The sequence below is a fragment of the Drosophila rhopaloa genome, unplaced genomic scaffold, assembly GCF_018152115.1.
Source record: "Drosophila rhopaloa isolate 14029-0021.01 unplaced genomic scaffold, ASM1815211v1 contig_178, whole genome shotgun sequence".
Classification (NCBI taxonomy): domain Eukaryota; kingdom Metazoa; phylum Arthropoda; class Insecta; order Diptera; family Drosophilidae; genus Drosophila; species Drosophila rhopaloa.
Genome location: NW_025335059.1, coordinates 3251576 through 3274612, shown reverse-complemented (window position 1 = coordinate 3274612; position 23037 = coordinate 3251576). Strand labels below are relative to the sequence as shown.

General features: G+C 42.9%; 7 protein-coding genes across 8 annotated transcripts; 4 read left to right on the top strand and 3 right to left on the bottom strand.

Moving 5' to 3' along the window:
* Positions 1-1140: 1140 nt before the first annotated feature.
* LOC108044190 lies at positions 1141-1903 on the bottom strand. Its single transcript, XM_017123088.2, has one exon. It carries the CDS (start codon positions 1844-1846, stop codon positions 1235-1237), a length of 612 nt encoding a protein of 203 aa, XP_016978577.1. The 5' UTR covers positions 1847-1903; the 3' UTR covers positions 1141-1234.
* A 1564-nt stretch (positions 1904-3467) lies between these two features.
* Positions 3468-5463, bottom strand: LOC108045470 (RNA-binding protein EWS). Its single transcript, XM_017124800.2, has one exon. It carries the CDS (start codon positions 5322-5324, stop codon positions 4005-4007), a length of 1320 nt encoding a protein of 439 aa, XP_016980289.2. The 5' UTR covers positions 5325-5463; the 3' UTR covers positions 3468-4004.
* A 3521-nt stretch (positions 5464-8984) lies between these two features.
* On the bottom strand, positions 8985-10679 carry LOC108045471 (protein ABHD11). Its single transcript, XM_017124801.2, has one exon. The coding sequence runs from the start codon at positions 10667-10669 to the stop codon at positions 9752-9754; it is 918 nt and encodes a 305-aa protein (XP_016980290.1). The 5' UTR covers positions 10670-10679; the 3' UTR covers positions 8985-9751.
* Positions 10680-13030: 2351 nt separating this feature from the next.
* LOC108045472 (protein Fer3) lies at positions 13031-13768 on the top strand. The gene is made up of 2 exons (XM_017124802.2): positions 13031-13254; positions 13317-13768. Exons 1-2 carry the CDS (start codon positions 13116-13118, stop codon positions 13763-13765), a joined length of 588 nt encoding a protein of 195 aa, XP_016980291.1. The 5' UTR covers positions 13031-13115; the 3' UTR covers positions 13766-13768.
* A 1984-nt stretch (positions 13769-15752) lies between these two features.
* On the top strand, positions 15753-17318 carry LOC108045512. Of its 2 annotated transcripts, none has more exons than XM_017124874.2 (4): positions 15753-15999; positions 16056-16540; positions 16614-16950; positions 17005-17318. In XM_017124874.2, the coding sequence occupies exons 1-4, from the start codon at positions 15807-15809 to the stop codon at positions 17154-17156; spliced, it is 1167 nt and encodes a 388-aa protein (XP_016980363.2). In that variant the 5' UTR covers positions 15753-15806; the 3' UTR covers positions 17157-17318. The 2 variants fall into 2 exon arrangements, with proteins under 2 accessions (XP_016980363.2, XP_016980362.2); XM_017124873.2 differs by having other exon boundaries at positions 15756-15999; positions 16599-16950.
* A 416-nt stretch (positions 17319-17734) lies between these two features.
* Positions 17735-19331, top strand: LOC108045513. Its single transcript, XM_017124875.1, has 4 exons — positions 17735-17949; positions 18087-18571; positions 18636-19002; positions 19062-19331. Exons 1-4 carry the CDS (start codon positions 17754-17756, stop codon positions 19259-19261), a joined length of 1248 nt encoding a protein of 415 aa, XP_016980364.1. The 5' UTR covers positions 17735-17753; the 3' UTR covers positions 19262-19331.
* Positions 19332-19555: 224 nt separating this feature from the next.
* LOC108045504 lies at positions 19556-22942 on the top strand. Its single transcript, XM_017124851.2, has 7 exons — positions 19556-19952; positions 20213-20727; positions 20790-21349; positions 21403-21620; positions 21687-22177; positions 22238-22604; positions 22664-22942. Exons 1-7 carry the CDS (start codon positions 19619-19621, stop codon positions 22855-22857), a joined length of 2679 nt encoding a protein of 892 aa, XP_016980340.2. The 5' UTR covers positions 19556-19618; the 3' UTR covers positions 22858-22942.
* The last annotated feature ends 95 nt before the right edge of the window (positions 22943-23037 follow it).

The window sequence follows — 23037 nt, the reverse complement described above, 5'->3', positions numbered from 1 at the left end:
CGGCCCCAAACTTTTTGGGGGCACGGCGACCGCAGACCGAAAAAGACAGTCGGGCAGTCGAGGACGATTCCCTGGCGGGTCGTTCGCAATATGACAGCTGGGAACCGAAACTGAAACCGAACACGGATTCGAACACGCTGCGTATACGCGATACGCGATTGCAGCCAGCGTTCAAAACTGTCAAAGCCACGCCAATCTGGGCTTAGTGACGGTGTCGATCTGTGACGCCATAATTCATAGCCAAACATTTCAGCACTGTGGCTCCCGCTCCAGCTCCTAACACCATTGTTCGATGCACGTGCCCGGTCAAACAAAAGGATGGAAGCTGGATAGCAGAAATGCCACGCAAAAACGCAACAAAATGGCAGCCGGAATAGGGGAAAAACACGCGGAAGTCGCGAGCTTAGCACGCTGAAAATGCTCGTAAAGTACAATGAACCGCAGAATCTGGCAGGCGAAGTGGGCGAGGAGTTGCTAGATGCTAGGATGTGGGTGAAGTTGAGTGGATTCCTGTCAACAAAACGTCTGCTTGTGTCCCGGCAAAAACGAAGAGGCGTTTGCTTTGGCTTATACGATATCCATGGAGACCAAGGTACATAGTATTCATGATACTGTTCTTAACAGTGCTGCCAACTATCGACTTCAACAACAAAACATTGCTGTCAAAAGTAAGGGTGGACCTTTATTTAGTATAAATAAAATTATTAGCTTGTAATTAAATACAAAATAGTTCTCCTCTTTATCAGCTAAAAATGTTGTTTCATGTGATTATTCTGCAATTGCACTTATTTTTTCCTTTCATATTTTTAAACACTTTGATAACAAATCTTGGAATAGCAAAAAAAAATGTCCGTTTCAAAGGCTCTCTATTAAGCTAACTATAAAAACACTTGCTTAAGAAGGATGCTGAAAGTTTTAAAGTTACTAATTTAAATTAAGCCGGGTCTGCTCTATGTTAAGGAAGTTGGTTTCTATTTCAAACACCCTGGAAGCAGAAAAAGTATTTAGCAAACAGTGAAGTGAGTACCGGGTAAATCCCAGTCAGGCCACTCCACAGCAGCACTCTCAGTTGCATTCTGGTTTTTCCGCTGCACTTGGCACCATTTATCCCCCGCGAGTGACACCTCAAAGAGTGACAGATTGTGGAGCGGAGGAGCTGGGAATCCCGATTCCTGCATTTTATTCCCGCTCTAAATTCGGTGACAACAATGGAGAACCCGCAACCACGCAGTTGCTAACGATCGAATCCCTCAGAAAGTTTAATGTTGTTGTCCCGGCAGAAGGCCTTCAGTTCTGTGAAGTAGGTATAGGGGGTTTTCATGCCATCTTCCTTCGGTTGAGAAATATCGTTTCGATCTGTGACTTGTGTTGGATGGAAGACATCGCTCATCTTGCGCCCCTTACAGATGGTGAACTCCGCCTCGTCGAACATCTTTCGTCGCATCTCGAAGGTAAGATAAGGCGGATGCGGGGCTTTCGCAGGCTCTGCGAAGTGCTCTTTGATGGAGGGCTTCAAGGATGTGCTGCTGCTCCCCGATAATTCAACTTTAGTCGCCTCCAACTTGGCCGACAAGGCCACCTCATCTATGGCCTTTAACTTTCGCGGGAACGGTGTACTCGCGGTGTTGGCCCTTAGTAAGCCATAATCGCGATTACATGATGTCCGCTCATTGTCATCGGCCCGGTTCCTGTGAAAGCCGATGTGATATCGAAACCGATTGATGGGCCTAACCTTCTTCTTGTTGCTCAGAATTCCGAGTTTGTTGGACTTTCCATCTTCTGCACTGACATTTCTGGTCGGGAGACCCAACCCTCTTCCAGTGGAACTAAGGATATTCGTATTCATTATTTTTGTCGTATGTTTGTATTTTTATTTTTTATGGGAGGTTGTTTGTTGCTTGTATATTTTTTGTCTGACTTAATAGTATTATGTATTTTCTAAGCCTACTTACAAACCCAAAACAACCATTTTATGGCTCTTATAAAAAATATAAAGATAGCATGAACTCTTATTACTCTTATTTATTGATTATAAGGTAAATTAAACCAAAAAAAAAATCAATCTAATCGATTAAACGCATTCCCTAATGTGTTCAATATTTTAGTGTTTTTATTTTGTTGTCCCATTTTTCTTGAACACAAGAAAAAACAAAAATTATGCTGACAAAATGACTGTTGGCTAGCCCAATGGCCAAGTCAAGCCAAGTTGGTATAATTATGTTGAAGTAAAGGCTAAAATGGGTCACAAAAAGTCGACAGTCTTGGAAACTATAAACAAATCAGGCTTCGAAACTTTCTGCCACCCGCTTGCACCCAAAGTTGATGGCGCCCGCAGTTTGAAAGTTTTCCATTCAATTCACTTAAGACTCTTTTCGCCTTTCGCGTTTGCATTTTGATGCGGCAACAATTCCCCCAACCATTTTCCACTTACTCGTACCTTGATGGCCCCGTTTGCAGTGAACTTTTCCTGGCCAGAGGAAAACCCGGCAGACCGTCGACCAACGACCAACGACCAACGGAGTCGTTGCAGCTAATGGTGTTTATTGCATTTACTCCCCGACTGCCACTTAAATCGGCGACACTGTGGGCAGGTTGGGCTCTGAGGTTAGTGGTCTACCAGGTGGCAGGGGGCATGGCCATGGGCATGGTCTTGTGGGCAGGTGCAACACCTGCAGCTACGCAAATATCCCGCAGGCGGCAGACCAAGCACGACGGACGACGGACGACGGACGATGGACGATAGACTCCTCCAACCTGCTGCCTTCTCCGCTCGTGTGGAAGAAAGTGCAAAGTAAATGCACAACACAAGTCTGCCTGGCTCCGCCTCTGGTGAACTGGTGAAGAGGGAGGGGGGCGTGGCAGGAGGACGAAGGACGAAGGCAGCCACAACTGCGGGTGCAGCCAAAAGAGCAACTCACCTGTCGCCTCAACCAGCCGAGTTGTTGTGGCACAGATTTGGCTGACGCAAAGTTTGATTAAATCACATGACAGGGTGGAGGGAGGGGCGAGGTAAGGAGGGGGCTGGACGGCGGCTTGTGGAACATGAATTCAAGTGGCTTAACATCAGTACACAGGGGAAAAATCGAACTGTAATCGTATACCCTGGATTCCGGTAGCCAAAAAATCGTAACAACAGGATTTTAAATTTCAAAATGTACATATTTTCCCGAAAAATCAAATAAGGTTTTAAAGTGGGTTGCTATAAGGCAAAACTTCCTTTTCTGAAATTAAAAAAAAATATTCTCAAGACTTAGCACAAGCATTAATTTTATCGTTGTGCTTGAAATCTAAAAAAAATCCTCGACCATAGTTGAAAAATCCCCCTAATAAATAAGTACATTTAATTAATAGATAATTGAAAACATTTTAGGGAAAACATGGTTTCAAAAAGAATGTTTTGTGCTTTTTACAAGTTTGAAACCTTCCTAATTCCATTTTTGATTTGTTCCCAAAAGAATTAATAAGCATTTGAAAAGAAGACAAATTTTATTAAACAATTTAGCGTATATATAAACTTATTTTGATTTTCAGTGCAGTTCCACAGAGCCAATGAGCCACTGGCTGCGGGCGTCGAGCAAGTAAATAAATTCATTAAACGTTTAGAGCTCGCCAGGTGGGTCCGGTTGCCTTTTGTGCCGGGTAAAATATTCAGTTACCCGGATTAAGTGGATTACCATTCAGCGAGTTGCATTGTCCCACAATCTCAGGGGCTCTCGGGCTATCGGGATACATAGAGTAGTCTTGCTTTAAAACTCTATTCTAAGACGGACATTAACAGAAATTTTGGGTGGGGTGGGCGAGGTTCTTTAAGCTGGTTTCTGCTCTGCATGGATGGGGCTCGAAGCCACGACGACGGGCGAGTTCCAATCACTTGAAATTTGTACGGGACCAGGAGAAGCAGGAAAGGAATAGGATAGAAGAACTGTCGTTTGCAAACAGACACGTACAAACACGAAACAGGTACGGATACAGACACAAACGGGATGGAATGGAATGGGATGATCCTACTCGGCGGGAGGCGGGCTGAGGACCAGTTCCCACGGTTCCTTGTCCGACTCGGAGGCGGGCTGCTCATCGGAACGCGGGGCGTGGCACCGGTTGCACTTCTCCCGATACCAAAAGTTCAGATTGAAGCAGAAGCCGCAGGGCCAATCGTCCTTGTGAGGCCGCCAGCGATGGGCGTTACTTGCTCCTCCAGATCCCGACGATGTCCCCGCCGCCGGAAATGGTTCGGCGGCGGAAATCTTGGTGGCCTGACACCGATTGCAGCTGGAACGCCAAACGAAGTTGCTGTTGCGGCAGAGCATGCACACCCAATTGTCGCTGGCCGGCTTCCATTTCTGTGCCCGCTGGCGGCGCTGTCGCTCCGGGCAGTTGAGCTCCCGCGGATAGCTGAAGCGGACGCTGCCCTTGCGGGTGGACAGATAGGCCGGCAGGACGGTGAGCGTCTGGTTCATGAACTTCGCCCCGCTCAGACAACTGATGGCCGCCTGTGCCGAGAAGGGACTCACGTAGGTTATAGTGGCCTCGCCCTTGGAGCGACCCGTCAGCTTGTTCTTGTAGACAAAGATCTTCGGCCTGTTGGAGGCCTCGTCCATCTTGATGAGGCCCAGTTTGCCAAAGAACATGATGATGTCGTTCTTGGTGACATTCAGGCGCATTCCCAGCACGAATATGGTGTCCGGCTGGATGACGAACTGCTCCTGGCCAACGGTCAAATACGGACAATGCCGGGGCAACGGCAGGCGCGGCATGAAGTCGGCGGGTGTGCGCGGGAACACCATGTAGGATGTGCTCCCACCGCCCATGCCGGATATGTAGGCCCCCTCCTCCGGTTCCTCCTCCTTCTCGCCCAGAACTCCCAGCTCCCTGTTTTCGGGCATGTCACCCCGCTCGGCCATCTCGCCCAGGTTCAGCTGTAGATCCTCTCCGCTTCGGTCCAATGGTGAGTCACCAGCCGTCGCCCGGCACGAGGATGAGGTGCTGGCCCCCACCGAAGAAGCCTCCTCGCCGGCGCAGAGGTCGTCGTCATCCTGGCCCAGCAGCAGGGATCCACTGGCGTCGCCGCCGCCGTCCTCGAAGCGATAGAGATCACTGTATGCGGAACGGGGACTGAGCCCGGAACCCACACTCGGCTGCGGGTTGAGTCCGGATGGTCCAAGACCGAGTCCGAGTCCAGAACCGGTTGTCGTACTGACCACATAGCTGGCGTGGAAGACTTGGTGCAGATGCTGCGTCTGCTGCGGCTGTGGCGGCTGGGTGCCGGAGTAACTTGGAACGTAAAAGGGATTGGCGTACACCACGCTGGCTGCCGTGATATCCATCGCAGGCTAAACTATTTGTAAAACTCCTGGTTGTGGGGCCTTTACTGCTCATCAAACACGAACCGTTTCCTTTGGAATAATAAAAACTACTGAAATCTTTGATAACATACAAGAGACTAGGGATAAAAAAATGAACTGAGCTCCGCCCCGTAGTTTCCTTGATCGCTTACCCAGTCGCCTACTACGCTGGCACTTTTCAAATATCTAAAAAATAAAAATGGCTTTCCAGAAAATTGTTCAAAGACAGCAACTATGAGCTCAAACCTTTTCCTAAAGTCATCCGATTTCAAAAAGGCATACTTTTATACGATTGTGGCTAAATTCTCTAAAAATCTGTGTTCAAATCTTGGTTTATATTTTTGGGTCGATTTTTCGTCATTTTTAATGATGTTACCCCTTTCCAAATTTTCAAAAAATGGCCTTGCAGAAAAGTGTCCAAAAACTGCACTTCTAAGCCCATAACTTAACTTAAAGTCATCCGATTTCAAAAAGGCATACTTCTAAATGATTGTGGTTGAATTCTCTAAAAAACTGTATACTCAGTTTGATTTGTAATTTTGGGTCGATTTTTCATAATTTTTATAGAGTTACCCCTTTTCGAATTTTGGAAAAATGGCTTTGCAGAAAAGTGTCCAAAAACTGCAGTTCTAAGCCCATAACTTTTGTTACCAACATCCGATTTCAAAGTGGCATACTTCAAAATGATTGTAATTGAAGTCTCTAAAAAACTGTATACTCAGTTTGATTTGTAATTTTGGGTGGATTTTTCATCATTTTTATAGTGTAACACTTTCCAAATTTTCAAAAAAATGGCCTTGCAGAAAAGTGTCCAAAAACTGCAGTTCTAAGCCCATATCTTTTGTTACCGACATCCGATTTCAAAGTGGCATACTTCAAAATGATTGTGGTTGAATTCTCTAAAAAACTGTATACTCAGTTCAATTTGTAATTTTGGGTCGATTTTTCATCATTTTTATAGTGTTACCCCTTTTCGAATTTTGGAAAAATGGCTTTGCAGAAAAGTGTCCAAAAACTGCAGTTCTAAGCCCATAACTTTTCTTAAAGTCATCCGATTTCAAAGTGGCATACTTCAAAATGATTGTGGTTGAATTCTCTAAAAAACTGTATACTCAGTTTGATTTGTAATTTTGGGTCGATTTTTCATCATTTTTATGGTGTTACCCCTTTTCGAATTTTGAAAAATTGGCTTTGCAGAAAAGTGTCCAAAAACTGCAGTTCTAAGCCCATATCTTTTGTTACCGACATCCGATTTCAAAGTGGCATACTTCAAAATGATTGTGGTTGAATTCTCTAAAAAACTGAATACTCAATTCAATTTGTAATTTTGGGTCGATTTTTCATCATTTTTATAGTGTTACCCCTTTTCGAATTTTGAAAAAATGGCTTTGTAGAAAAGAGTCCAGAAACTTCTCTTCTAAGCTCATAATTTTTCCTAAAGACATCCGATTTCAAATTATAGCATAATAGCTAAACTTTTTACCAAATTATAAGACCCCTGCGAAGGTAAAAAGAAAAACAAAACAGGTGAATTAATTGGATTTAATTATCTGCATTTAATGAACGAAATGGTTTGATAACAAAAGTAAAAAGGCAATATTACTATCCACTGGCGTGAACGTTTTCATCCTCACCTTTTTGATGAATCTGAATCTGAACTACTACTACCACGGGAGTCTGCTGCCACACAGAGAAAACTATGCAAATTTTCGTGATTGGCGGCTAATACTGAACGTTGCACCGCTCCACACCCAACCACTTGTGTAGTTCATTGATGACTTTGCACTTCGCTTTCCATCTGCGCAATATTGATTCATAATTTTTGCCCATTTTCACTTTAATCAGCAAAGTTTGATTACATTTCACAGTGAAGTCCCTCCTTTCGTTCGTAAAGCTGCTTAAATTAATTTAAGAGATTCCTGCCGATGTCCTGAATAGATGTGAAACTTAGGCTCGTATTATTTGGAAGCAAGAGTTAAACGAAGCCAATCAAGATGGCTGGCACTCATCAAGCCAATTAGCTGGCAATTACCCCACTAATGACCGACCTCATTAACCCCACAAAGGCCCCGCCGAAACTGGCGGAGCCAAGAATAATGCCCTGCCACCGGAGCGTGGACACTGAAGACATGTTTATTAATATCTCGGACCCGGACTTTCACTCATTCCCGGACTTTCACCGAGTCCCGGACCCTGACAAACGGAACTGCCCCGTTTGTCGCCAGCTCGCCACCCATTCGCTTTTATGGCCGCCACTTTACGAGCAAGAACGCTGACCTTATCGCCCGATTCCAGGATCTGGGATCCGGTGTCCTGGACGGAAGCCCGGCTTCATTAGCAGCCCTCGCCGGGGTGTCAATTTCATCGCGATGGGAGAGGGCGCGTACAACGCTCATTAGGTCAGCGTCTAAGGCAGCTTTATTTTCTGCCAACTAACTTTTACTTTAACCCGTCAAAGTCTTCCCTAGAACGAAAAGTACCGAACCCTGCAACCACCGACAAGAAATTAAAAATCAACCGTCTTGAAGGGAGAACAACAAGAGCCAGTGCGAAATGGAAACTGTTGCTGTAAAAGTTATTATTCCGTTGGAAACTTTGTGCGCTCATAAAAATTGAGACAGGGTAAATTGTCTTGCAGGATGGATAATTGCACAAAAGTTTGACTCTGAAGCTGGTCCGTAATTGAAAAGACAAAAGCGCAGCAGAGAAATTGGCCTGGAATATAAGCAGCAATGGGATATGGCCATTGTATGACTGGATGACGGGGAATCTTCTTCATCAGCATCCTCCGTGCACACACTGCAGCATTCATGTTGTCTTTGGCTCCGTTTGGAGCGAAGGAACAGCTAATGAATTGGCTGCCAGTCGAGGCAAAGCAAACACGCAGCACAGCTCAGCAATCTCCCTGAATAAACTGACACGAATCGGAAGGTGCATTGGATATCGAGTTCAACCCCTCGAGTGAAGTACCCAGTCCAAAGTCCAATTAATGGAGACGCACGAGCGGAGGTGAAAATCAATATTCATAAAATGTAATTCACATTTAATTGAGACAGATTGCGTGCATTCATTATAGGCTGCGATTGGCTGGATGCAATTAAGGGGTTAACTGTCATGCTGCCTTCACACTTTACTGTATTTCCACAGAACAAATCTTGGTTACCGACTGCAATTTTTAAAGGAATTAACTCACGAGTCAACTTACTGAGTCAACTTAATAGCTGAAAACAGCAATTTTATTATAAAAATTCTATTGTTTATTCCTTCAATAAAACCAAATCATATGAAAGCGGGATTTATTATAAAATTAAAAATGGCTTTTTGTGCCTAAAAGCAATAATTTTTCCATTGTTATCTTTTACTGTACTAATTATAATTTAAGTCAACAATTTTTTATATATTGGGCAATTTACTCCAGTTCTTCGCGGTCAAGTTAAAGAAATCCAGCATTAGTGTCCCAGAATATTTAAGGTCAAGGCCCTGAGTAGTCCCATATAGTTTTACGCGACTCATTTGAGCATAAGCCCAGAAATCCAGACTAGTTGAGTTCCCCAGCTTTTGGGGTTCATGCAGCTGGCGCACAGACACAAAATAACAAGCAATAAAACGTGTACGTGTCTAAATTTTAATATGGTTTCCGACCGTACATCCATTTGAAATGTTCGTGTACATTCCCCTGCATTTGCGGAATGTGTGGGAGCGTGTTTGCTAGTCCCTGTTTATTTGACTTGCTACTTATTTATTACGCAGCATAATGAAATTTCACGTAATCCTCATTATAGCCAGAACAAAGGCACCAGGACAAGGGTTTCGGATAAACAACTTCAAGGCTTTCCTGTGTACACTTGCACATTCAAATCTCAGTCATGACTCAATTTCAGCGAAAATACAAAGTAGAAAGGTGGTCGAAGGAGGAGTGGCCCACTAGCCCACACTCCACTCACAGATTATCGACATTTGAAGCACAGGCAGACACAAAAGCCAGTCAGACGTCTCCATCGCCCACACGTCCAACACAAATAAATCAGACAAAGCATATAAATCTAAATTGTATCGCATTGTGGCGCATTTCGCCTCACCCCCAAGCTGCCTTATTGGCAAATTGGCGGGGTGAGGGATTGTTCTTTGTGTCCCAATCCTTCTGGCTCCTTGGAGCACCTGAGTCGAGTATCGGGTATCGGTTCGATTGGCTGCCACGTTGATTTCCCATCGATTTTGGCTGCAGCTCTACAAATCGCCCTGCCATTCACCCCTTTTCTGCGGTTTCCATTGTGCTGACAGCGCAATTATCTGTGGAGTGTATTGAAAGCTGAAATTTCAGCACTCACTCAACAGGATTCAATGGTCCAATTCCAATAAAAAAATGGGTAAAAAGGAGCTGCTTAAGCTCCTTCAATAGAAACGATTCTTTAGCATACTAAGCATGTTTGCGTAAACTCCACGACCAGTTCCACAAACTGTTCCGGCTGATCCTCGTACACACAATGTCCCGCGTCGAGAATCTGCACCACCGTGTTCGGGAAGTACCTCTGCATCACGGCGATACTGGACGAGGTCACGAACTCCGACTGGGAACCGGCGATGAGGAGCACCTCGCCCATGTAGGGACTCAGTCCGCCCAGGGTGGCCTCGTAGTCGATCATCAGATCCGACCAGGAACTGAGCACCGCCTGTGGATTCACGGCCCAGCCAAAGGTTTCGTCCTGCATTTTGCGCAGATTGTAGACCACTCGCTGGAGTTCGGACACATCTTGGACCACATCCTGGAAAAGTGGGAGGATGAACGAGCGACCCTCGGAGAGGGACATGGTCGAGGGAATAGTGGGTGCCACCTGGAGCATCATCTCGAAGACCTGCCGGGTGAGATAGAAGTTGCTGGGCACCGGCGCCGGGGTAATGTCCACCAGGATCACCCGCTCCACGAGCTGCGGCTGGGTGAGGTCCAGTGTCATCATCGCCCGGCCGCCCATTCCGTGTCCCAGTGCCACGATCTTGGTCAGGCTCTGGTGGGACATCAAGGCCTCCACATCGGCGGCCAGGTGCATCGGCGAGTGTCCGGATATGTGCGGACTAATGCCATGGTTCCGGGCATCGACTGTGATCACCTGGCGCAGACCCTCCTGACTCAGATTGCTGGCCACCTGGCGCCAGGACTCCAGCGAAAGGTTGAGGTCGTGCATCACCACAATTGGAGGCGCCTCCATTTGATTGCGCGGAGTGCTGTAGGAAACGTACTCCAGTCGGGTGCTCTGCACGAATGACGACCCGTACTTGCGCAGTGCCTGAGCTCTGGAAAGGATTGAGCCGAGAATTCGATGTCTTGCCATGATTACCGAAAATTTCGAATACCTGTCATCTGTTCGTCTAGTATTTATAATTTGTTTCTTAAATCAAATTTCGAAATCATGCTAATCATGCTCGAAATCGAGCTAAAATAAATATAAAGATTTTGTTTACTAAAACTCAACTTTTCTTTGATTTCTTAAAAGCTATTTATGGAAAAAACTACTTAAATTATTTATTAAACTTAATAGTTTAATAAAGAGTTTTAAATTTCAATAATTCTGACTATAATTTGTGTTGTAACTTATTTCAGTAAATAGCTGGAGTTTTGCCTTGGGATATCCCGTATACGCCTCGGTGTACAAAGCTGTCGTCTCAGGAACATTGTGTGGTATTAACCTTAATCCACTGGGGCTAATGCCTCGTTTAACGCACCGGAGTCTAAGCGCTTTCATGTCCTCACAATTGTGGCTGCGAGTACAAATCCCCAAATTGCGTAATAAATAAAATGCATTTGCGTGGAAAATTAGGAAATGTGCAGAAAGCGCTGTGAGATGGGCAAAAAATTCAAATTTCCACATTTTCATATTTTTGCATTTTTACATTTTCATAATGTTAGCTGGCAGAGTTTGCCATCACAGAGGGCATAAATCATGGCGAGTGCTCAGACGCAGACACAAACAAATCGACCAAGACATTTCTTGTTACTTAAATTCCCTTTTGCTTGCACAAATCGAAAGATTACTAAGGAGTTTGTTTGTTCTTTAAGACCGCACCAACGGGCTCCGTTTAATGGCTAGAAACGAAATAAATGCAAATTTCAAAACTATTTTTGCCCAGAATCTTTTGCATTTGCAATTAGAGGACCCCCGTGACTAGATTTAGCCATCAAAGAGGGGGACACTCAATCTCTCTGACAGTAACCAAGACACTTGATATCCAATTTCAGGCTATTGACACAATGAAGCACCCTCGAGAAGTACTCCTCTGGCGCAGAAGAACATAAAACGAACTAAATAAATAAACTGGAATCCTCATTTGGAGTCTTAAAAACGAACTTTCGAATGCAAACCGAAAGTTGAAGACGTGTTCACCCCTTTTCCAATCAGCCCCATTGAAAAGTTTAGCGACAATGAAATCCCCCAAATGCTGGGTACGACCTCCCGAGGAATCAGACCTCCAAATGCCCATCAAAGGCTTACCTCGGTCTGTCAGCGCATTCCATTCTAAGCCTCGGACGCTGTCCTGTTGCCACGCCGCCAAATACTTTGCCCGTTTGGGGGAATGCCTTTCATCTCCATGGGACATCACAATCTCTTGAAGATTGGGAGCGGAAAGCCGGTAAACTTATCCGCGCAAGTGCACTGGAACACGATTCAGCAGGAGAGCTTAATGCAGAGAGCGATTCTCCGAAAGTCAGTTATAAACAAAAACAAATGCATGCAACAGATAGGAACTTTGAAGACAAGATGACTTCTTCAATAACTACATTTATGCAATATACTTTACCTAAGGAAAGCTTTTAGTATTTACTCAATGGAAATTGAGATAGAAACACCAAAACGTACATTTTGTATTTATAAATTGAATATAAGAATATAGAACCTGTTTGAACTACACATTTATTACCCGGTTCATTGTATTTAAAAGGTTTGTGTCGCGGATGCAATGGGAACACTTTGAGCAACCAATACAATAACCGCAAGCGTTTCCTTGGTTTGAGGGGTGACTAAGAATTTTGAGAAAGGACTTTTAAAATATAAACTTGCTTTGATAATAAAAAAATAATAAAAAAAGGAAGTGTGAGGGATATACCATCCTTGCAGCCGTGAAAAACATAATTGTTCAACAAACCATTGTAGCGAGATTTTTTCAAGGACCTTTATAGAGTTTTTATTTAAACCAGAACTTTTATTTCCTAACTTGAAAAACAACAAACAAAACTAACTTGAAATAGATAGAATAGATTTGGTTAAAGATTTTTTAATTCGCAGTATTTACTTTCTTTTGGTTTAGTACATAAAAGATACCCCTTAAGCCAAATATTAGAAAAAAAAAAAAATTTTTAATTTATTGACCTTTTTTAGGTTTAGTATACAAATCATAAAAATATAAGCCATACAAAGATTAAAATTCTCTTTAAGAGTTTGCTCTGCTGTTTTAGATATTACCTTTTGGAAATTGAAATCCACTTTAATTGGAAGATCCGGAGCTATACAAATTTAAAAGTCGGAACATCAGAAATCGGCTCAGCAACCCTCAGCCAAGGACAACCAATCGCAACGCGCCAAACTGTTGCCAATCCAAAATGGCCTCCAAGCAGATGCTGCTGTCCTGCGGGGAGGAAAATCCAATAAGCAAAATACGGAGCAGAACCGAGCCGACTTCGCAGCCCGTGAGGACAATCAGAATTTATTGCAACACAGTCTTCCAAGCAGAACAGACCCAAGGTCTTCCAATTGCAGTAGCCACCCATTTCGACAGTCAGTCATGCAGCATCCGCATCCTAGTGACCAGCCCACCTACATGCCGGAGGTCCCGTTCCAGCCTCTCTGGGGTCAGGAGGCACCGCCGCCGCCCATTGTGCCGTATCAGGAGCTCATCGCCGGTTTTCCCTGCTCCGATTTGTGTAAGTATATCGAAGAGAAATGTTTTGGAAGACATATTAAACATATAATTTCAATGTCACAGCTCTGTGGCAGCGCTCGCAGGTAACTCCACTGGTTCCCCAGCGTCCGTCGACAAATGGAAGGGCCAACGGGTCGTCCAGCTCCTCGAAGAAGACCCGTCGCCGAGTGGCCTCGATGGCCCAAAGAAGAGCTGCAAATATCCGCGAACGCCGACGGATGTTCAACCTGAACGAGGCTTTCGATAAGCTGCGCCGCAAGGTGCCCACCTTCGCCTACGAGAAGCGGCTCTCCCGCATCGAAACCCTTCGTCTGGCCATCACCTACATTGGATTCATGGCGGAGCTGCTCAGCGGCACGCCCTCGAACTCCCACAAGTCCCGGTCGGAGGTCTACGGCAGCATGAATGGACACCATCAGGCTCCTCCGCCGGCCATCCATCCTCATCATTTGCATCCTGCAGCGGCCTATCAACGCGACTTTGCCTCGCCCTACAACCATAGTTTGACATAGAGATATTCTTTAAGGCAATAATGAAAAAAAAATCGGTTATAAAAATATTTAAACTGACTTCGGAATTTAGCTACATAAGTTCTGGAACGTTTTTTAAAAAAATACTTTTTCTTGTCAGATCTATTTAGGTTTAATGTAATGCAATGTAAATATAAATGGATAGAAAATGTTAATCTTTAAGATTGTTTAAAAAACAATAATAAATAATGCTTACAAATGCTAAAAGTGTGGACTGTTATTGGGAATTATTATATATTTAATGTTTATGTACATGAAAGACATATAATTTGTAAAAAAAGGGAGAAGGGAGACATATAATAAAACATTTGACATATGAAATGAAAATCTCTGTCCCAAAATAATAAAGATTGCGATATTTTGCATTTATTTTTCATTTCGTATGATTTTATTCAGTTTTGTATCTAGGCTTAAGTAGAAAACACTCATAAAGTTTTAATAAATAGTTGCTAATTTTGACATACAAAAACTAAATGAATTTAATTCGATATTGGGTACCCCAAAAGATGGTTGTCGCATTTTCTAATTCTTTTTTTAATTTTTGAAATATGAAAAAACAGTTGGTTGGAAAATGGAAAACAAAGCATAGAAACCAATTTGGGAGATAATCTAATACAGTTTACCATTTAATAGGTAAACAAATTAGTTGTCTTAATTTGGTGGTGGCTTTAAAGTCAAAAGTACCACCAAAATACACCTGATAATCCCCTTAAATGCAACCCGCACTTGTTCCGAAAAGAATAACGTATCCCAAACCAAAGCGAACCATGTCGTGATTTGCGTGCGAATCTTTGCAGCTGCTGGAGGGGAACACATGTCCACGACCATTCGGTGGCCTCGATGAAGTCACATTTTATACAGAGCGGGAAGGTTTGCTAAGCGGAAACCGAAAAAAGAATGAAAACTATTATACAAAATTTGACAAGGCAAACAAAGCGTGAAATTATTATTAATAAATTGATGCGCACAGGGGGAAGATGAGGCAACAAAAAGGAGGGCAGCAATTCAAAGTCAATTGTAGCAACCCCTAACCAGGAACAAGTGTAACACTTGAGGGATTCCCTGTTCCCGTCTAAATACCAAGGAATTTTTGCGTTCAACGCCCATTGCCAACAGATTAGCGCCCCTCGTCCGGAGACCAAATTAATTCGGAACGGATATTGCACGGACATCGGGCTCGGAAGTCGGAAAGTGGGCTGCTACCTGGGGGTTGACTGCGCCCCTTGTTGCCGATGTTTTGGTAGTTTGGTGTACAATATGTTTTGATGAATTTGTGACACTTCATGCCGAATTAGATCGCTTTCCATATGCACATCTAACCCTCGGGGTTGTTCACCACAGTCTACAGTCTATAAAGTGCCCTCACGTGTCGGCGATTAGCGCTTTTGTAAACTCTTTGCTATCACTGCTATATATCCCTCGATCTTAACTCCTTGAGTTGATCTTTCAGTCACCTGTGGTGTGAGAAATTGGCTTAGTATATTAAAATATTTTATTCAGACCCTGCCACGTGCTGTATATTAACTTCTTCCCATAGAAAATGCTCATTCATCGACTGAGATTGGTTATCCGATCCCTCCCCTCAACCATTGTATGTCAAATCGCTATGACAAATTAATTGAATTTCGGTAGAAATTCTGTCATTTTTTCGCAATTTTTCGACACTTTTTGCAGGGCTAACTAGGGCAGATCCCAATATATATTAGGTCATGATAGATGGGATTTATCAGCAAATGTAGCAGATGTTTTCAGAGCTACTTAACTGTCGAATGAACAGTTTGCAAGTGTGACGAGTAGTCTGAACTAAACAAACTATTCTAAATTTTTGCGAATTAGTATTGTGTTCTAATTGACTTATCTAAGAACTTGAAAACCGGCAATCATGTTGGCCTGACTTCATAAATTTCAATCATATAACCAACATGCTCTATCTACGCACTTATCGATTCTTGTGTACACTGATAGGAAAAGTTGCCACAAAGTTACCGGGCCAAGTTTAGTTTGCCATCGGGAACTGAGCGGAATGTCGAGCCGAATTCTGGTAACGCAGCTCTCCCAAGATCTTTCCTTGCCCGCTTGGCTAGATCAACAGGATCTGGAACGGTTGGTGAGGCAGGAGATTCCAGAGTTTAGAAAAATCGATACCCTTCGTTGTAAATGGGAGGTTCAACTGTCCCAGCCCGCTCTTTGTGTTCAGCTTCAAGTGCTCGTGGCGGGTAAGAAGTTATAAACATTTTCAATGCGTTTTAAATTACCAATATGTTAACCCTAGAAAACAAGAAACGACAAGTAAATTACCTAATCAAGTCGCCTGAATCGCTCTCAATTGGATTAAAGGTACCAATTAAAGGGGATTTCCAAGTGGAGCGTCACATGTACGAAATCGTGCTGCCCGCCCTGGAAGAGCTTTATAAAAATGCGGATAAGAGCATTCACTTTAGTCCTTCAGTCTTCAAGACAAATCAAAAATTCAACCAAATCTATTTAGAATACATCCTTAACAAGGGCTATGCAGTGGCCAATAGCCTCAAAGGTTTGTCCGTAACCGCCATGGAAGGAGTACTCTCGAAACTGGCTGCTTATCACGCCGGGACAGCTTGCTATATAGAGAGGAATTCCGGAAAGTTTAGGGAGCTTCCAAAGCTCGGGAACCTCTTGAAATCGGATGGAGAGGTTGACGAACTGAAGGGCTTATACCAAATGAGGTTTCACGAGGGTCTCCGATCAAACGACGCCAGGGAGTACGAAGATAAGGTGGTAGGTACTCTTGATTGTCTACTTTTATATACTCTTTGGTAATTTAAAAAATTCGTAGAAATCGTTTCAAAAGTATGTGAAAGTGGAGGCGAAACTGGATGCGAGAGCTTCCTTCAATGTCATTCTAAATGGATCCTGCTGGCCAAATAATGTACTCATCCAAGTCGATGCCTTTGGAAATGTGAAGGATTCACTGTTTAGTGATTTTCACGCTGCAAAATATGGTCCAGCTATCTACGATCTTTTCAGCTTACTTCTGACGGCTCCAGCTGAAAAATCTAGCAGATTCGACGGATATGTGAAGTTCTACCACGACCATTTAATCGAAAATCTAACACTTTTGAAATTCCAAGGAAAGAAGACCAGTCTCACGGATCTTCAATTGGATTTGCTAAAATATGGACATTGGGGTAGGTCAACTAAAATACTATAGTTTAATGGTAAACTTATTGTACTTTAAATAGGATTCGAGTCTGCTACGGAAATCCTGCCGATATTGCTCTCGGATTTTGGCAGCAATGACACTGATGAGCTCTTTAAGAACCCAGTGTTCGGCGAGCAAATTAGAGAATTATTGCCTTGGCTGGAGAATCGCGGATACATTGAAGAAGATTAAGCTGCATTTACTTAGCATAAATCAAAATAAGATGCACATTTATCAGCTTAACAGATTTGTATAAATATTATCTTAGATAAGATAAACGATGTATGCACATTTTATAGGGTACATCACCATTCTAGTATATGTGCGAATAAACATTATCAAAATACTAATAAATGCAAGCACACGTCTAAATGCAAAAGCTTTTTTTGATTGTCTAGGGAAACATTTGATAAGAGCTACGCGGAGAGAATACCATAGGAAATAATCAAACCCGCATTTTGCAAGTTATTGCTACAAAAAATGCGGCGTAATAATGAACGGGCAAAGTTCTAACTTACCTGATCATCAGTGTGCAAGCAACAAGATCAACTTCTGGCTAGAAATACTGATTAGGCACTTTTTTCTTGACGATCAACTATTTACATTTCAGCTTATCATCATACTGAACTAACAGGTCCACCCTGATCGAAAAGCATTCCCACGCTACGGACTTTAATCAACAAACGAAATTGAGCAAAAGCTTTTGAATGAAAAGCTATAACTGATTTCACCAATATAAGGCATCCGCACTGAAAGTGGCGCAAATTACGGATCCAACAGGTGAACGAAATGGTTCGGAGCAAAGAAAACAGCACCAAAGACAAGCTGCCGGCGTGGCTGGATCAGCAGTTGTTCGTGGAGTTTATAGATCGCGATTTTCCGAACCTTAAGAAAATCAAATCGTACAGATTGGAACCCTCATCAGGAAATGGGGAGAATTATACATCGTTACTTCTCAGGGCAAATTTCGAACTGGAACTAATTGGTAAGTGAAATGTTGCAATAAAATTACTTGACAGAATTCCCTATTAAAAAATTGCAAAAAAATATTGAAATGTTTAATTTTAAATGTTAACTCTTCTTTTGGGTACACTTATTCTTTACAAATATTTTAACTTTTAGATGGCTCCCAGCAGATCATCTCCTATATGGTTAAGGTTTTGCCCAACTCCGGCAACCGGGATAATGTAGCATCCTGGAAAGTATTTGATAAGGAGCACAAAACATATGGAGAATATATTCCCGAGTTCGAGAAGATGTACAGAGAGGCTGGAAAGGAAATTACCTTTGGACCCCGTTACTATGAGTCAAAAAATAAACTTGAAGAGGAGCTTCTCGTGCTGGAGGATCTGGGAAAGCGGGGATTCATTAATGTAAAGCGCCAGGATGGCCTAGATATGCTACACACTAAGGCCACTTTGGAGAAACTGGCACAATTCCATGCTGCCTCCGCCGTGCGATTTGAGCTCAAGGGAGCCTATCCTGCAATGTACAACCGCAACCTGTGTAGCGAAGAGGATAACTTCAAGGACTTTCGTGAAAACCAAACGAAGGCCTACGTCGAAGCGTGTCCGCTCTACGATGCCTCCCATTTGGCGAAGTCTGTGGTAAGGATCTCAAATAACAATCAATGCTAAATGGTGCAATTATTGAGCCATTACTATTTTGTAGGAGACATATGGCAGTCAAGCGGATGACATGTTCCAGGCCATTGCTCCCGAGATCGAAGGAGAGTTCCGTGTGCTGAATCACGGTGATGCCTGGTGCAATAACTTCATGTACAAGTATGATGATGCTGGAAAGCTGACCGAAACTTACTTTGTGGATCTGCAGATGAGTCGGTTCTCATCACCCGCCCAGGATTTGCTCTACTTTATCCTCTCTTCCACTCATGTGGACATAAAGATAGCACAATTTGATTACCTAATCAAGTACTATCATGAAAAGCTCACAGAGAGTCTAAAGCTACTGAAGTATCCAAAACCACTGCCTTCACTTAGGAGCCTACATCAGTCGATCTTTACCCACGGAGACTGGAGTGAGTTATTCAAACTGTTTCCATGAATTATTAAATAATCCCATGATATTATTAAATAGTTCTGCCCATCGTAAGCATTCTCCTGCCCGTTGTGCTGGTCGATCCCAGTGATGATGCCAATATGGATAGCTTGATGGACAGCGAATCTGCTGGAGAAAAGTTCCGGAACAATATGTTCAAGAACCCCCGCATAATTAGACACCAAAAGGAGATTCTTCCCTGGGCTCATCGTCGTGGCGCCTTTGAAGTCCGCAATTAAATGTAAAAACTGTTGATATTAGAAAGCAAATAAACAAAAGCGTTAGACAATGCCATTATCAGTTCATAAACCTTTATCTCTAAATTGAATTTGAGGCTTGAGCGTTAGTTTATCAGTTGAATGGCTGTTATCACTGAGTTGCTGCTGGATTCGACTGGGTCACACCCACTCACTGAACAGTTTAAATTAACTCAAACAATGTTCTACTCTAGAGCGCAAAATTGTCGACAATGATAATTATATGTTATCAACAGCGATTTGAGCGACATAACTAGGGGAACTTTGGAAGCCAAACATCAGTTCACAGCCGTTGCCGCAATTGAACGGACATACAAAATTCGCGAGTTTTAGTTAACGATGGGTCTGCGTAATTCCAAGTCGAAAAAGAGCTATGAAGTAGCCGCTGCCGGCACACAAAAACAAAGGAAGGCCTCGAGTAAAAGTTCTCGGTCAACTAATGGGAAAATTGAGAGTTCACCCACTCAATCAGAGGCTTCAAGACCCATCCCGGCAATAGAAGATATCAACTTGGGACCAGAATGGCTAAATAAAACGCAATTTGAGGAATTACTCACCGCAAATGTCGCCCAGTTCTCAAAGATAGTGGGTTTCCGGGTGAAACCCGCCATGGCTCCCGGAGAAAACTACGCCACTCAAATGCTGAGGATCAGCATAGATGTGGAACTCACTGGTGAGTATTTTGTTAAGGTTCAACTAGCTGACGAAATCCATGCAGGGCTTTTTATTTAAGACACTTGGCGATAAGTAGTATCTCGAACTTATTTATAGCCAGTACACAATAAATACTTGCTGTTTGGTTCATTTTCCAATTATAGCAAGTGCATGTCCCACAATAATTAACTTCTAACCAGCTTTTAGCCAATGCTAAACGTAAAATGGTATAGTAATTATATCAAATAACTAGTTTTTTTATTTCGATCTCTCCGCTAGACAAGAGCAACAAACTGGTCTCCTTCATGATGAAGGTACCACATAAAACTCCCCAAATGGAACAAATGCTGGCCATGGTCAACTTCTTTAACAGCGAGAATGCAGTCTACTCGGATATATTGCCTAAATTGGAGGAGCTTTACAAGTCCAAAGGTCTGGACATAACTTTCGCACCCAAAGCATTTAAATTGGACTCCGAAAAAGAACCCAACTTAGCCAACACAGTGCTCATGAATGATATGAGCCAGGATGGTTTCAAGAACTTAAATCGCCTGGAGTGCCTCAACTTGGAGCAAACAAAGTTTGCCCTGAAAAAACTTGCCCAGTTCCATGCGGCATCTGCCATGAATGTTCAGGTGAATGGACCCTATGCAGATGTGTTCGTCAATGGAGCTTTTGGTGGCAACAAGGAGGTTTTGATGGCATTTTACGAAGGAATGATAGCCTCTTTCCGGACGGCTTTTATGGCCAACCTAAAAAACTTTGAGAACGGCGAAGACTTTCGGGAGAAGCTTGTATGTCTCTACACGACATGTATCAAAAACATTGCACTTAATAAATCAATATATGTTTTTAGGACGCAGCATTTTCGAAGATCACTTTGGACTTTGAAAATCTAATGAAGAGCGATCCCACCGAGTTCAATGTACTGAACCATGGCGATTGCTGGATGAACAACCTGCTGTTTAAGGTCGACTCTAGGGGGGAAGTGGAAGACATGGTGTTTGTCGACTTCCAGAACCCCAAGTACGGCTCTCCCACCCAGGACCTGTTCTACCTTCTACTCACCTCGGTGCACATAGACTTCAAGCTGGATTACTTCGACTTCTTCATCAGGCACTATCACGAACAGTTGATCAAGCACTTGAACCTCTTGGGTTTCACCGGTAAGCAGCCTTCGCTTAGGGAGCTACACATGCTGATGTACAAGTACGGAAGTTGGGCCTTCTTCCCCTCGATATCCGTGCTGCCAGTGGTGCTCCTGGATCCCAGCGAGTCAGCCACCTTTGACAATTTCCTTAGCGACAACGAAGATGCCACCAAGTTCAAGAACCTCCTGTACGCCAATAAGCGCTACAAGGGCTACATCGAAAAGATTCTGCCCTGGCTGGACAACAGGGGTCTCTTGGAGGCCTAGTAAGTAGATCCTAAAATTAGTCATCTGGTTTTTAATTATTTTCATCCCTTAGCACTCAGTCCACCTTAACAGAATCGCAGTCTTTGGAACAGTCAGTGAATTCCAACCAGATATTAGACTGGCTCAGTGTTAGCGACTTTGAAGATATAATCTCCTCCTCTGAACCCGAGTTTGAAAAGATTTTGGGAGGTGATTGGAGTTCGGCAACGAAGCCAGGGGACAACTACGCTTCTAAACTTCTTAAAGTTGATATACAGGCACAACTAAAAGGTATGTAAAATTATTGATAATCTATAAATATGACAGGAATATAGACAATCTTGATTATATCAACAGATAAAAGTGTGAAGACGTTCTCGTACATACTGAAAGTGCAACCACCGAAAACCGTTGATAACTTCACCGACATTAATATGTTCCCCAAGGAAATGGAGATGTATCGCAAATATGTTCCTGCGTTCGAGAAACTCTATAAGGATGCCGGCTTGGCAATCACATTTAGTGCGAAATCATTCGTGCTAAATAAACCTGTCAAGGAAGAATATCTGCTAATGGAGAATCTCCAGACAAGTGGCTTTAAGATGGCCGATCGCATGAAGGGATTGGACCTGGAGCATTCCAAGAGCTCACTTAAGAAGCTGGCCCAATGGCATGCGGCTTCCATTAAATATAAGGAGATCAATGGACCCTACACCCCGCTGTACAGCGATGGAATTTATATTGAACAGACGAGAGACCTATTCCATAATATGTTTGCGCAGGCGAAGAATTCGTACATTGAGATTGTTGGAAAGTTTGAGGGCGCCGAGGAGTATCTGCCCAAGCTGGTAATATATATTTCTAAAGATAAGTCTAAGGTATTAACTCTAAAATTATTTTTTAATTAGTCATGGATTTTGGACAACCATGTAGACCAGATTATTGAAGATGCCAAAATCAATGAGGCAGAGTTCAATGTACTCAATCATGGAGATGCCTGGGTAAACAACATTATGTTTCAATACGACTCTGAAGGGAATCTCAGGGAAACCTTATTGCTGGATCATCAGAATACTAAATACGGCAATCCAGCTCAAGATCTTTACTACTTCCTTATGAGCTCTGCAGAGTTGGATATCAAAGTCGACCAGTTTGATTATCTGATCAGGTGGTATCATGAAAATTTAGTGAAGCACACAAATTTGTTGAAATACAATGGATTTGTACCCTCTCTAAGTGAACTGCACACTATTTTGATAGAACATCCCGCTTTCGGTATGTTATTATTCAAATATGAAAACAATTGGTATTATAAAATTATTATAAATTTGCAGCTGTTGGCACAGTAATCAGTACCTTAACCATTTGCCTCAACCAGACCGACGAGGCCTTTAATCCTGAAGCCTTTTTCGTCGAAACGCCGGAATCCGAAGCATTTAGATTGCAGCTTCTTGGCAACGAGCGTTACAAAGCCCATATTGAGCGGGTTATGCCTTGGCTTAATAGGAGGGGCCTCCTTGATCCTTAAAAGAGCTACCCTAAATGTGATATTTTTTATATAAAATAGAAAGAAACCATGAAACAATTGTTGATATTTGTAAATATCTGAACAATTTAATAGGAAATAAACGAAGTTGAATTAAAATTAATGTGTTTAATATCTCAAAGGAAAAATCTAAGGATGCTTAAAATTCCCTGCCCTTCCCCA

What these genes read in the sequence shown, in the direction of transcription:
- LOC108044190 (XM_017123088.2), bottom strand. Translation starts at nt 1,846, where the DNA reads ATGAATACGAATATCCTTAGTTCCACTGGAAGAGGGTTGGGTCTCCCG.
- LOC108045470 (XM_017124800.2), bottom strand. Translation starts at nt 5,324, where the DNA reads ATGGATATCACGGCAGCCAGCGTGGTGTACGCCAATCCCTTTTACGTT.
- LOC108045471 (XM_017124801.2), bottom strand. Translation starts at nt 10,669, where the DNA reads ATGGCAAGACATCGAATTCTCGGCTCAATCCTTTCCAGAGCTCAGGCA.
- LOC108045472 (XM_017124802.2), top strand. Translation starts at nt 13,116, where the DNA reads ATGCAGCATCCGCATCCTAGTGACCAGCCCACCTACATGCCGGAGGTC. An exon ending in TTTTCCCTGCTCCGATTTGT is followed by an intron (nt 13,255 to 13,316) that starts GTAAGTATATCG and finishes TCAATGTCACAG; the next exon opens with CTCTGTGGCAGCGCTCGCAG.
- LOC108045512 (XM_017124873.2), top strand. Translation starts at nt 15,807, where the DNA reads ATGTCGAGCCGAATTCTGGTAACGCAGCTCTCCCAAGATCTTTCCTTG. An exon ending in GGGAGTACGAAGATAAGGTG is followed by an intron (nt 16,541 to 16,598) that starts GTAGGTACTCTT and finishes AAAAATTCGTAG; the next exon opens with AAATCGTTTCAAAAGTATGT. An exon ending in GCTAAAATATGGACATTGGG is followed by an intron (nt 16,951 to 17,004) that starts GTAGGTCAACTA and finishes TACTTTAAATAG; the next exon opens with GATTCGAGTCTGCTACGGAA.
- LOC108045513 (XM_017124875.1), top strand. Translation starts at nt 17,754, where the DNA reads ATGGTTCGGAGCAAAGAAAACAGCACCAAAGACAAGCTGCCGGCGTGG. An exon ending in TTTCGAACTGGAACTAATTG is followed by an intron (nt 17,950 to 18,086) that starts GTAAGTGAAATG and finishes TTTAACTTTTAG; the next exon opens with ATGGCTCCCAGCAGATCATC. An exon ending in CTTTACCCACGGAGACTGGA is followed by an intron (nt 19,003 to 19,061) that starts GTGAGTTATTCA and finishes ATTATTAAATAG; the next exon opens with TTCTGCCCATCGTAAGCATT.
- LOC108045504 (XM_017124851.2), top strand. Translation starts at nt 19,619, where the DNA reads ATGGGTCTGCGTAATTCCAAGTCGAAAAAGAGCTATGAAGTAGCCGCT. An exon ending in AAGACTTTCGGGAGAAGCTT is followed by an intron (nt 20,728 to 20,789) that starts GTATGTCTCTAC and finishes ATATGTTTTTAG; the next exon opens with GACGCAGCATTTTCGAAGAT. An exon ending in AGGGGTCTCTTGGAGGCCTA is followed by an intron (nt 21,350 to 21,402) that starts GTAAGTAGATCC and finishes TTCATCCCTTAG; the next exon opens with CACTCAGTCCACCTTAACAG.